Source organism: Antedon mediterranea, chromosome 4 (genome assembly GCF_964355755.1).
Source record: "Antedon mediterranea chromosome 4, ecAntMedi1.1, whole genome shotgun sequence".
In the NCBI taxonomy this organism is placed as follows: domain Eukaryota; kingdom Metazoa; phylum Echinodermata; class Crinoidea; order Comatulida; family Antedonidae; genus Antedon; species Antedon mediterranea.
Genome location: NC_092673.1, coordinates 2,613,820 through 2,628,803, shown reverse-complemented (window position 1 = coordinate 2,628,803; position 14,984 = coordinate 2,613,820). Strand labels below are relative to the sequence as shown.

The 14,984-nt window shown below is 30.3% G+C and overlaps 1 protein-coding gene across 1 annotated transcript in view; it reads left to right on the top strand.

The window, feature by feature from the left end:
* LOC140046222 (protein FAM53A-like) overlaps positions 1-14,984 on the top strand; it is a 96,041-nt gene that overhangs the window by 14,341 nt on the left and 66,716 nt on the right. The window contains exon 2 of the mRNA XM_072090788.1: positions 6,351-6,566. Within this exon, the coding sequence (XP_071946889.1) occupies positions 6,495-6,566 (72 nt within the window). The 5' untranslated portion in view covers positions 6,351-6,494. The remainder of the gene's footprint in view (positions 1-6,350; positions 6,567-14,984) is intronic.

Sequence of the window (14,984 nt, the reverse complement as noted above, 5' to 3'; positions counted from 1 at the left end):
AGTCTCATTTGAGAAACAGTATAGATTTATATATTTTTCAAACCCTTCAATAATGAATAATTTTGTAGCATTGTATATTAAATTGAACATTATGCATCGTTTAAACACGATTAGGTTTTGAAATTCTAAATATGATTTATTTAGTTTCTTCTAGAATGAATTAAATTATCTTTTTCATGGTCACCAATTTAAATTCAGAAAGCTACAACATATTGCATTAAAATAGTCTCTAGTTTGCTTGTACCAGAAGAGACACAGCATTAGTAAGTCCTCAAACGTAATTTTGCTCCTGCCTTGCGATGTGTCTTCATCTTTGATATGGCTTACTGTTCTTTCCAATTTTCTTCAAAATGCAATCTGTTAATGGGAAAGATATCTAATTTAAATCTGTTCGTAACTTATTCATAAATTCTGTCAGATAGATCATTTAGGCACATGCTTAGAGCTTGGACATTTCAATAAATGTCCATACTAGCCTCAAGATGTTACAACGTTTCTATACTCACCAACACCTATTCTCTATAGTGATCACAGATATAACTATGTCTTTAAAACATATCTTCTGATGTATCTCGTTACACATTTTCTGTAACCGAGAATATCTTCACAATATTATATTTTCGTTCATTTCCTATACCAATCTTGCATTTCAGTCCAACAACAACCATCATTTCTCAATATCATTTTAACCTTTAAACTTTAAGTCAGTTCCACATAGTGAATACTTTGAAATCTAAACCCATTTTAATATGATATATTAAAGAACTCATTTTCTTATTTCCAATACTTATTGCATTTTTGTATCGTTAATACAATACTGTATGTTAATTTAAATGTAATTACTACTACTTTACTTCATCTTTTATACAAATCCCAATGTAAAACTTGATATGTTTCAGTTGAGGCTTTGTGCTCAAGTAATCTGAAATATTTTCTAATATCGAAGATGGAATTTAAAAAAAATATTTTTATCATGGTTTTTTTTATGCATTAGTTATTGGCATCTGAGGGTTTTGTTTAAAAGTAGGTTGGCTCTAATCGAGTACTAAAAATGATTACGCTGTACAATCATTTACTGTTAAAGTAATGTACAAAATTGTATAACTTTGAATTTCAATGAAATATGATCATGTGATATTGTGTAGAATGAAAACTGAGAGAACAATAATTTATGATAATAAGTACCTCTTTGTTTAAAGGCAAATAAATAGAGATCACAAATGAAAGAATCTAAAATAACTGTAGTAGTACAAAACAACATGAATTATTTAAAATGATATTGATGAAATGATCATGGTACGATTATTTACCTGGCGTACAATGCTAGTATTACTGCAGTACTGAATGCAAGCAAGGCATATTGATTTCTCAAAATTAATTTTCAAGCAAATATTATCTAATATCAAGATTTTTCCAGCTATATTATAAATTTGACCTTTAATTGTATTGATAAGGATTTATCTTATAATTTATTAATAATAATTATGATACCAAAAATGCAAGTTTAATGTTAAAAATGATAACTCAATAGGCTAAAACACTACTGTACCGATTAGCTTGGGGTGGTACAGTAGCAGTGGCGTAGCAGCTATGAGCGCTCACTGGCTAAACCCAGAGGCCCCGAAAATTATGGGGTATTCTGACCAGTGTCCAGAGGAAAAAACAGGCATTAAAATATGTCAAAAAAGGATAAAAACGACTCCAGCATTGGAGGGCTACTTGGGGCTATTATACGAGGAGCCTTAGGTCTGTGTGTTACGCCACTGGGTATTAGTACTATACAAGCCCACCTAGCCTCCTAACTTGACCTTTTATAGTCGCTAAATTAGCTGTATGTAAACTGTATTAAATCTTGTTAGGATAAGAGGCAATGTTATTCCGATACTTGTTATGAACTATTATTAATTAAAATCAATTTTGATTCTCCAGTTGCTTGTGTTTGTAGGCCAGTGATCGGTGATAACCTGATTGTCAACTAATACTGTAATACAGTGAATATGATAAATAGATTTATGATGAGATGGGGTTAACGCCCAAGTCAATGGCACCATTTTACCGATTAAAATTCAATTCAAAGATTACTACTGTAGTTTTGGAATTGATACTAAAGTAAGATACTTACTACTTTAGTAAAATGTGTCCCAGTTGGCATTAGAAAAGATATGGGCGCAAAAACTTTTTAGGATGGTGGCATAAGATATAAAACCCTTCCTTGACAGTTTTTGACACCAATATATGGAACACTTTTCTGTGAAATGAAAAAGGTTCAATATGTTTTCTTCGTGTAAAGACCCCTACTTTTGTTGGATTCCAAAATGTCCCCTTAATCTATTATGTTATTATTGACAACAATACATTGGTATAAATAGCAACTTTTAAGTCATTTACTGTTAAACTCTGGCAGGATTACTTGTAATTTACTCCTTAAATCTTTATTTTGTGTTTGTCTTTGTTCAGTCTCTTCACTAATTCCCAATAGTCACACATTTTGCTACAATAAAGACTTCGATTCTACTTGATAATGGTTTCTATTGGACTGCTTTTGTTTTGTTTTACGAAGGCTTTAGCTAGAGATCTGTGAATACACTTCCTCTACAGTGTATTCTAACATTAGTAAATAAATAAATAATTAATGTAATTTTAAACAAATGAAGCCATCCTGTACTCTATCTTTATGATGTATCATACTACCGTATATACAGTAATAGTGCACAGTTCGCAACTATTTGTGCCAAAAAGGCTTTTGTCAGCATGATGAATACTAAATGCCTAGCATCACATTTTTCTTGGTTCACTATACATATCCACGAGACAAATTGATGGTTTTAATATTCATTTTGTCCATTCCAAAATATCCATTCTCAAATATCAAATTAAAAGAGATGCAATATTAATCTTTTTAATGATGACTGACTACAAAGAAGTAATACGTTTGTAGTCTTTTTGTTGAAATATAATCTGCAGAAGTTAGATGAGAAACATAAAAAAGTAGGGTAATATCCTTAAGTATAAATAGGGAAAATGTATTGATTTTGCTTGCATTTCAATATTATGTTCAAAGGAAATTGCAAGCTGGCTGTATCCACATATAAACCAAATTTATTAGTTTCTTTGAAAGCCTTGAATATTGGCCGATTATTAGTTAGTCTTGAGTTCTGTAAATTTCTTTCCATTTGAAAGCAACTTGGAATAAAAGCAGAAAAATAAGCGCCGAATAAAATTGCTTTACTTATAATTATATCGGAACTAGTCTGACCAACTTTAGTTTCGGTATTAAGTTTGCACCTTGATTGGACAATTTACATAATGCACCTAATGATAATGTGTGTTACCACAATACAATCATGTTAAATTCTATGAAATGTTGTCATGGTTTGGTTTCAAAAGGGAAATAATAAAAAAAAATAAATCATGATTTAATAGTCTTGCACATAAAGTAATATGTTGAAGTTAGAAGTGTAAAAAAAGATGACTATGAAGCTCTGTCTACACTATCAAACGCTATGTAACAAACACAATATGATGTGCCCATATATGGACATGATAATGTCATATCACTACCATATTTGGTCATATCACTACCATATTTGGTCATATCACTACCATATTTGAGTGTAGACAGAGCTTTACACTATGAGCTAGAACAAGTTTGAACATTTCATTTCATTTATGCGAGACGAAATAAATGAAATGAAATGTTCAAACTTGTTCTCTATGTCTGTAGCTCTAGTTTTAGATACCAACTATGTGGACTTTTCCTACTGTATTGTCTCTAAGACAGTAATCATCGAGCACAAAAAGACTTTAATTGAAGGCCTTTGAGGATTGAATAGAAATTTCAAATTTGCCATTTCTATTTAAGGGAACTATTCCGAAACTATTGACCCTCAGCTCCTCACAAGTGGAGAAATATTGATTTTGGAGCTTTATGGTTTACTGTAGTTTTAGTTATTGATTTTGTTTAATGTTGGGTCAATGAAGTGGAAATAGGCAGCTTTTGCCTTTAATCTACGAGCCATGTTTACAGATGATAGCTCTTATAAAATAAGGTCCACCCTACAGGATTGTGGTGGTCAAACTGCCAATTTTGTTTATTGTATGGTACAGGTTTGGTAAAATGCTATTTGAGTTAAGAATACTGTATTGATATTTTTGGTAAGTTAGTAAAGTAAATGCTATTTTAATTTAATTGTTATTGTTATGTTACATGTCTCATGATGTATTTTTGTGAAGGTCCCTAATGATCAGCTTTGGCTAAATGGACCACCCTCGTAAAATATTGTTGAAATAAAATAAATAAATAAACTGACCAATGGTAAGACTAGTATTAATTATTGCTTAAAAAAACCCCATGTTTTCAGTGTGCGATTCAAGTTTACCATGCTTAAAACATTGAAGGCCATGTAGTCGATAAACTTGATGTAGTCATAATTTAAATAAAATAACATGAAAATAATCTTGTTTCAGCGATTGAACTCAATTTAAAGGATATCATCCTAAATCTGCTTACGCCATTATTCTTAATACAACCTTGAAAGTTATATAAATTTTTCCTGCTTCGAGTTTCAATTCCTATATTATTTTCAGGATAGTTTGAATTTAAGCACTTCTGATTTCTATAACATACATACTTTGAAGGGGTTTAAGTCTATGTATGTTACCGAGATTTCATTGAAGTCAATTCTGTGTTGTTCTGATTACCGTTCAGATATTAGTGTAAGCTAGACTAGCTAGACTTTTTTCCCGTATCGTCTTATTGTGATGGAATAACAACTTAATGTTGAGAGCAAAAACGCTGGTTGATCAAACCATTTGATCAGCCAAACCATCTGGTTCACCCAAACCATTTGATCACCCAAACCATTTCATGGGCTAGACCATTTCATCGACCAAACCATTTGATTGCCCCAAACCATTTTGATCGCCCAAACCATTTGATTGCTTAAACCATTTTGATCACCCAAACCATTTGGTTTTTGCCCAAACCATTTGATTGCTTAAACCATTTAATCGGCCAAACCATTTGATCGCTTGGGGGAGTGATCATCTCCTTTCAATATTTGCATTTAACATTGTAGTACAGGGTGAGGTTTCCTTATGGATTACTTGCTAGGTTAATGTGCTTTGTTTATTATCACACAACTTTTCAAGATTATAACAAAAGATTAAAAGCCTAGAAACAACCATATACAGTATAAATACTATATGTACAGTATAAATACTATATGTACAGTATAAATACTATATGTACAGTATAAATACTGTATATGATTATGTTTATTCTTATAATCAATCATAAATGAATGAGCGAACATCATCACTAGCAACATAAGTTGGTTGGTGGGTGGGTATAGAACCCATCACCCCATTTTTCCCCGGCATATTGACTCGTCTATGAATATATGTGATATTTGTCAATTTGTCTTCCTAAAAGTTGTTTGTACCGATAACTGCTACAAATACATCTTATGAGCTCATAATGTTTACTAAGTACATTCAATACAAGAGTAGAGTCTATTTAAATGCAAAAGACAATCTGCAGTGATGTACCATATTAACCTGGCAATTCAACCAAGTGGCTATTGGTAAAAATTTTACCACGGCAAACTGATTTAATTTGACTCGTCCGGATGAAAACGTGGCTAGGTCACACTTTACGTAATCCAATATTGAAATGATCTTGTTGTTTGGAGCCTGCGGTTCTTCTGCTGTTAACCAAATGGGCTCCTCGTTGTCTAAAGAAGTCGTATACTCTATAATTGTGTTTTGTTCATGGCTAGAATTCAACGAGTAGATAAGAAACTTTTGGATGGACCTTTCATATTGAATAAAGATGCGACAATCAATCTAGTTATTTGCCTGGAGTGAATGTTATAGCTGGACATATGTTTTAATTCATAACTTATTAATTACATCTGAAAATGAATATGCGACATTTATACACAGGCAACAATATAAATGAATTAAACAAATTTGAATATCCTAAAATATTAATTAACAGGTACAGTAAGCTGTGTTAAACTGTAGGGCTGGTTAGAAGCACCCCAGTTACATATTGGTCAGGTACATTAAGCTGTGCAAAACTGTAGGGCTGGTTAGAAACACCCCTAGTTAAAGAAACAATGGAGTGATCTTTAATAAAAGAAGCTATTATCCTAAATGAGGTCATTGAAGACTTTATCTGTGCAACTATCAAGTATTTAAGAGTTCTTTTTATCTCTGTGAAAGTTATTCCCATTCAATTTTTCAATAGTAAATAAACACACCATGGTAATGGTGGCAAGTACTCCGGAATTTCTTGCAGCAATTGTGTACTTCGTACTCAGCTTTTCTTTCTTTTTGTCTTGCAGGCAAGCATATTATTTTACATTAGCCATACTGTAACTCTGGATGGTGTTTAAGACAAGGTAGCCTACATGAACCAACCAGATAAACAAATGACTCGAAAGTAGACCAGAACCAAGAGGCTTTTCCCAAAAGGCACGTCATTTACCATGGTGACTCTCATCACGGAGAAACTTCAGAATCAGTCTCTCGAAGATGTAAACATTCCAGAATATCCTCACGTAAGTTCACACTTTATGAAAAGTTTTTTGTTTTTCCAGGCTTAAATGTTAATATTCCGAAGCTTAAATTTTGGTCCCACACTTAGCAGGACCCCAATGTAAACCAGTTTAACTGTTTGGTCTACCTTGGGTAAAGAAATGTAATAATAATAATATAAATTAATAATAATAATAAATGAAATCTTATTTTTCCGCTTTTAGTCTCAAAATATATATTTTTTTTGGCCTAAATTTCAATCAGAATTATTTCCTGCAAATTTCAAAGAAACTGAGTTTTCAAATAAAGAGCTGAATAAGCAAGTGCTTTTAGAGACTTGCGTTGCTAAGTAACCGCTAAAACATTAAAGTTGTTGTAGTCTTAGAGTCTTATTTAATAATGATGTGTTTTACTTTGTAGAGCTTGTCTTTATTCAAAACAAAATTTATTTTAGTTATAAATAAAAACATTATACCAGTAAATTGCTACTCAGACCGTGCTTAGCATTGGTGCCAAAGATATTATACTGCCCATTCAATCTAGAATTTAGAAAAAAAAACAATTAGGTAAAATTATGGTTTATAAATTAGCTATTGCAAAACTAGTACAATATTATGCATCAATTTTTCATTATGTCTTTTGTTTCCATTGTTATTCATTATACAAATGCAGGTTTTATGTTGTACACTTTCAATAGAGGCAGTCGTCATGAGGCGGGAATACAATTTGAGGGATTAATTTTATGGATTGAAAACACAACACTAAAGTTTGATAAACACCGTACTATAGTTGACCTCTTTTAAATTTGAAATTAGAATATTGACTGCATATTAAAACTCTCAGTGTTATGACAATAAACTATTTATTGTATCGTTAACAAGGCCATTTAATTTTCTTGCTTTTAACATTCATACCCACGTACTTGTAATTCCAATTTTAAAATAACGAAATTTAAATTCTAAATTAGTAGTCGATTGATATAGATAATCCATGACAGCGAACGTATTGATTTTATTTTCTTCTTCGGTTTTACTGTAGTTAATAAACTTACTAGTTATACTATGAAGTAGATCTACTATACATCTCTGCATGTGGGCTTACAGATACCATTCAATTCCAAACAGCTTTCTGTGTCGTGATATATATTATCACATGATCAAAAGATTACCTGTGGATTTTCGTGTGGAATCCATGGCGTGGAAACTTGGTGCGGGGAGGATATAAAATCTATCTTTATAATTGGCTATGGCCTTTAGTACCAAAATCCAGTGGTGTCTGGAAGCAAAGCCTACACATTAGTTTATAATAAGTTTCGTGCAATCTGGAGTAAATAAGTGGTTTTGATAGATTACAATACATCTAATCAATGTATATTTCTATAAAATGTTATTTTAATTTCTTCTCTTAAGCATGTTTTTCAGCAATTAAGTATTATCCATCTTCCTTGCTTTTTAGATAATCCTAGACATTTTAGAAAATATTTTTCATTACACTATATTCGTTTTAAGCCTAGATGGAATCAAGTCACTCAATTTATTGTATCTAAAAGGAAATGCTGAATCGCTTTGTGAATATTATAAGTAGAGATGTTTCTTTGGCTGCAACCCTTTCAAAAACATATTTATCAGCTCTTGGTATGGTGATACTGATGATAATAATGATGGTTATGTTTTTGTATTTTATGACCGAATACTGTGCAAGGGTTCATTATGGTTTATCGTGTGTGTGTGTACATATCAAAATTAAAATAAAATGATATAACACAACATTATATTGTTCAAACAATATTGGTATTTACAGAATACTGTTGTGGGTAAGGTCATTCAGCTTAAATGTGAAGAGCGGGTGGAGTCATTAAGCTTAAATTTGGAGTTGGGTGGAGTCATTAAGTTTAAATTTGGAGTTGCATGGCTCCTTTGAGCGGCGTTCGGCATTAAGCTTAAATTTGGAGTTGGGTGGAGTCATTAAGCTTAAATTTGGAGTTGGGTGTGTTCATTAAGCTTAGGGTGGCTTCCGACATTAAGCTTAAATTTGGAGTTGGATGGAGTCCGACATAAGCTTAAATTTGGAGTTGGGTGGAGTCATTAAGCTTAAATTTGGAGTTGGGTGGAGTCATTAAGCTTAAATTTGGAGTTGGGTAGGTTCATTACGCTTAAATTTGGAGTTGGGTGGAGTGAATAAGCTTAAATTTGGAATTGGGTGGGTCATTCAGGGTTAAATTAATTTAAATTACCCAGTTAAAAATTTGAAAGCCTTACACTTGATGTAATACATACAGTACAAATATCAGTGGTAAATCTAATTTTCGCTATTAAGAATTTTTAACACTAATTCCTGATGGAGTATGTGTTCTGTCAGACTATCAGTTTCGGTCAGTGGTTCCTCTGTCACGTTCACTCTTCCTAAGCTTAGCAAAGACCTTGTAATGGTGATTCTGGCTATTGCATTGATTGGATGCTCGACTCGTTTGAAAATCTATTAAATCTCTGTTAACCATTATAAATTGCTCTGTACAGATACATTACTTGACTATCTCATCTTGTCGTTTCTCATGTTCTCATTTTAGTTTCAGCCTGTGTTCAGACAGCAGATATGTCATAAGTCAGGTTACTGTAGCTAGTTACGTCAGGTGCGTTGCTGTTTAAACTTGACTGGCTCACAACCCATTTTAGTTTAAACCAGAAGTTATACCACTCAAATTTCATGTTGTTTGTCGACGATAAAACAATCTGATTGATTAGAATTCAACCAGCGGTGACAATATTCCTCGTTTAAAATGACTACTGTACTTTTTGATAGATATGAATGAAATTAAGCGGAAAGGTACTAGGCCTATACACAACAATGTACTGTAGAAATGATTTCAATTGTTGAAATTTCAAGAATGCTGAATTCAGAATTGATATTTTCACATTATTTTTACTAAGAAAACATTACAGTTTCTGCCTCCTTAAACTAGCGCAATTCAGAATAGACCCCTAAGGCAGAGATAGTCATCGGGATTCATACCACTTGCATAGACGAGAGCCAGCTTAAAATACCATTCACAGTCTCATGGCCTTCACAGTAAGGTAATCAGATTCAACTTATTTGCCCTCTTTTCATAAATTTTGCAAACGAAAACAATCTAGAGAGTTGCTTAGCTTCTCCATGTAACAGCTGTAGGTTATCAATGTGTACAGTACATCTTTTTAGATTAGACACACTTTTGTAGAGTTTTTAATAATAGATTAAATACGAAATAATTCAAAATTTAATTTATTGGCTATAGTACAAACTTCATTTAAACTTAATTCGTATTATATAATGTGCTGTATGGTGCAAAGATTATGTAAAAAACATCCTCCAGTTTGGTTTTGAACCATTGATGCCAGTAGATGGATTAACAAGAATAATAAATAAAACATTAATTTCTCTTTCACACTAAAGGCCAATTTACACAGACACAGCTTGTCCCACATAGAATCTTATCTATCCTAAGCGAGAACCACCCCGTCCGCTCCGAGTTGTGTTTAGATGCTCATATGGAATAACAGTAGATTCTATATTTTTATTACCGTTACCGCTCGCCTGTGTAAATTGGCATTTAACTAAAGAAATTGAAGTGAGAAGGAAAAAGGAAAAGTATTATAAGCAAGTTATTTTTAAAAACAAGACCCTGACTTGTTTATTTTGATAATACTTAGCATAATTGGCAGGAAGTGTAAAAGGTACCTACTGCGGTCACTAGATCATAATTGGGTTCTACTGCTGTTTATGAATATAGGCAACAGACTTACAGGTTCAGTTCTGCCAAATTGAAAGAAAAAACTAAGATTGCATATGACATTGCACAAATTAATATCAAAACTAAATTATCGTAGATTTCTGAAAGCAAAAGTATGTTTAAAATAATAATCGGCAATAGACCTGTTCTGGTTATTATTAAAGGTTATATATAAAAGCAAAGTGCAGTGAATGAAAATAATCATAGGTTTATACTCTATTGACGTAAAAATTGTATAGGCAATGCAAATTTAAGTGTTATTTTTGGCTTCAGTTGAATTTTGATACACCTTTGTAGTTAAATTTGATGCAATTTATTTTATCAAAGGTCTGCATGTTTTTATTAAAATTGATCTCTTTGAAAAATTCTTTCAAGAGGAAAGGCTGCTTAGAAATGCGACGCGTGGCACTTGCTCCCCTACAGAGGGGATTGCTTGACATGGTACAGTGTATTCAAAATTGCAATATAAACACCGACACAAAACCAATCCTAGGTCTTAAAGGTCCTTAAGTACACTCCTTCCGCTTTCATTCACTTGTTCTTGTTTTTAATCTTTAAAAACCAGTTAGACAATAGAATTTTCTTATGGATAGCACAATTAAATAGTGCTGTTCATTTTCCCACCAGGTACGGTTAACAATACAATGCTATATGCCAACTGTGAAATCTTTTAAAAAAAGATTTGAAGAACGGTAGCATGCCTGTCCATCTAACCATAATGATACTCTTTCACATGCTATTTTACTATGAATTCTTTCAATTTCAGTTGCTTTTGATGTTTTTAAGAATCATATGCTTAAACTAAGAACATAAATAAGAGAAATGTAAAAATAAGGATTTTAGGCCAGTAGGCTACTGTACTATAATATTGGATGAACTGGTCCATCCTTCCGATTCTGGGATAAATTCGTAATATTTTTAACCAAAATAAATTTCTTATTATTATGTTTATGTACAGCAATACTAAATTCAAAAAAAAAAATACTACTTTTAAAAATGTTATAGTTAATCAATAATTTGGTAATTGTGCTTTTAAAATAAATGCAATTGTACTGCATGGAATATCTTAAATCTATTTTATATACAAAAAAAAAATTATTTGCTATTAAAATTCAGTATTCTATAAATATATTCAATGCTATTCATTTTATATTTCAGTTACATGGCAACTTTTATAATATTTTAATTAAAAATTGATTTCAGAAAATGAAATTCCAGAATCCATACGATTAAATCTATTATTTGAACCATATTATTATTTGATGTCTTTAAATTGGACGTGCATAATTGCTTTTGTTCGAATCGTTATAACGTTTCCTGCAGAATTCTATACACAATTTCTTAAACCACTGTAATGTTAATTTTATTGTTTAAATTTTATAAAGTTGAAATCTAGTTATTTTTTATTTTATTCATTATGTTTTATTGTGTTTAGTTTGTGATAAACTTTAAGACGTTAGTAAGTAAACATTAAATTATGTACCATACTATTCATCGTTATTTTTATTTGCTAACATTTGCCATACTGACCTGGATACACACCCACATGACTTTATGTATACGTTTTGTTAGGGGATTTGAAAATTGTATACAAATTACAAACGATAAAAATTATAAGTGAAATATACAGTAAATAGTTTTGCTTTTTATTGTGTTTATATATATATCAAATATGTTTATTGTATTGTAGTTTCAATTGTTGTTCTGTAATTTTTAATGCAAGCAATGGAATTTCCAGAAATGGATAAGAATAAAATTTGAAATGGGATGGGATTATACACCAGATATGGGCTTATTATCCATATCTGTGAACCTAATATAGTAGAATAGAACTCTTCTGTTTTTGGACACTATTCAGGCGACACATTCCATGAAATGAACAATACTGGGAGTTATATGTTCTTTTCTTTATTTCCATATAATTATTATACAAATTCATAAACATACATAAATTTATAAGCATAGTACAAAGAGGGAAAAAAGAATGGAAAGGAGGAATCTCAGAAGCATAGCTTATATATAAATAAGTAGAAACAGGGTGTTTCTATATTTATAGAAATATGAGAATTTCCGGGAGTTATCTGTTACAGGGGACATCCCTATTAAGGGGGAGACTCTTTAGTATCAAATGTTTCACTCTACTCTACTCCAATATTCTACACTACTTGAAAATAAAAAATGAAATTAGTTTCTTGAAAGATTAATGATAAAATATGTTTAAAAGTTAATATATTTTTCATTATAAATGATGATATACGTCCTTGAAGACAGTGGAGATAGAAGGTTGATTGTTATTGAGCCTAGTTCGATAACCGACATAACGTTCCTTCATTTAATTTATTAAGTATAACAAAGATGTACAACCTGTTTAATTACCTATATTTTTTTCTGTTTTATAATAAGACGTTTAAAATTGATATAAATGAGAAGAATTTTAAACAAAACCCATGCAAAAGATTTATACAATACCTAAAAAATCAAATCTGTTTTTAAACATAACTTTAAAATGTATGTTATTTTTTAAATTAAAAATGTATTATGAACAATTATGAGACCAGAATCTTAATGTTTTAAATGTTAAAAGGGGGGTATTTTAGTTTTTAATCATAACTTTAAAATGTATTTTATTTTTTAAATTAAAAATGTATTATGAACAATTATGAGACCAGAATCTTAATGTTTTAAATGTTGAAAGGGGGGTGTTTTAGTTTTTAATCATAACTTTAAAATGTATTTTATTTTTTAAATTAAAAATGTATTCTTATGAACAATTATGAGACCAGAATCCTAATGTTTTTAATGTTAAAATGGAGTTTTTAATCGTAACTTTAAAATGTATTTTATTTTTTAAATTAAAAATTTATTATTATGAACAATTATGAGACCGAAATCTTTTTTAATGTTGAAATGGGGTATTCAATTTGAAAATTGACTTAATTTTAGGATTTGTTTTTATACTCTTCATTTGTTTCTCGTGTATTTAATACAGTTTGTAAATTTAGTATGTTTTTTAATATTATACATAGCTTCATGCTAATATTATTAATAAAAAAAAGTGCTTATGGGAATTTGAAAAAACCGGCATATATCTTGTATTCAAGTTATCTTTTTTATATTTGATAAAATGAATTCAACTTTATTTTTCACTAGGGAATGTATGGAACTAAAATCCAAATTGCAAATTTGATTAGATTTCAGAATTACATAAAAAATGGAATTATTATATGAAGTTTATATTAATTATGTATTCTTTGATAAAGGCTAATACGAGGAGTACATTCAAACTTAATTTAAATTTATACTTTATGTTATTGATACAATAATGTTGTTGTTCCTAAAAAGTATTTGCCAAATTTTACAGAAATCTACTTTAAAGGCCAGGTGCGGGCAAAAAATTTCCCCTATGTTTCATAATTGTTGGGATTTTATTTGTGTTACACGAGCTTTTTGAAAATAAGCACTTTCTTATCAGTGGAGGGATAGTTCAAATTACACAGTAAAATCTCTATTCTTTCGTACACAAATTTTGTAAATAGAGAGGCATTTTAAAAAGCTATGAAAAATAAACGGTGTGGTAAAAAATGTTATCAGATGACTAAATATAGGTAATATAACTTGAATATTACATTTCTGATATTTTTATTCAACTTCAGATTTTTATTTTCAAAAATTATCCACCGTATATCCACCATCTTTTTTCACTGTCTAGGGAGTCACCAGACATGTTATTACATTAGGTTAACTACCTAACTACTGAAAAAAAGTCTTCCTGGTTTAAAAAGTATTTGCCAAATTTTACAGAAATTTACTTTAAACTAATGTATTTAATTATAAAGTAGTAGACTGATGAATCGGAAATAAACATAAATATTTTTCGAAAATATTGTTAAAATGTTATTAAAATTGTTTTTTTGTTCAATTTTTCAATAATATTAAAAGAGTAGTTTATTCTATTTGTTAATTTCATTTTTAGAGCATAATTGACGTTTAATGAAAAATAAACATGGTTAAACTTAGTTTGTGAAAGGAGGTCAACAATTTCTGAACTGTTAATAAAATTTCAGATGAAAACAAATTGTTAAAATTCATTTTCATAAAGTAATCATTAAAATACAATAACTTTTTTTTCTCATTAAAATACAAAATAACTTTACGTTCTCATTCAAATTGGCAGATGTGTTTTACATGACAATTATAATAAAATTTATTTTTCATTTTTATTAGGCCTTATTGTAAAAATATTGAAACAACTGTTTTTTGATCTGCCAGTATTTGATTATATTTCTACCGTAGATGACTGTAAAAAGAGAACAGGATGGATTAGAACGACGTACGAATGAAATTTATCGGTTCTGAATTAGCTTTGTATTGTATTGTAAAGAACCATCAACGTGTAGTCTTTGTTGTCATTATGTATGGATACTTTGTATTGAACGTTGATGATTTTCCAATATGTACTGTTATTTTAACTTTCATTTAGTTACTGTTCAAAGAATAAGAAGACAAACTTGCTAATTGGAGCTTTATGAAGGTTAAAATCATGGCCTAGAAAATTGAAAATGTAATGGCCTTTAAAAGTTGTCAATTGCTTTGTTAGAACAAGAATAGATATAAGTTTTTTGAGGTCAGGGTTCATGTGCTAGGACACGGGTTAAAATTATGTAAAGTAATTAAT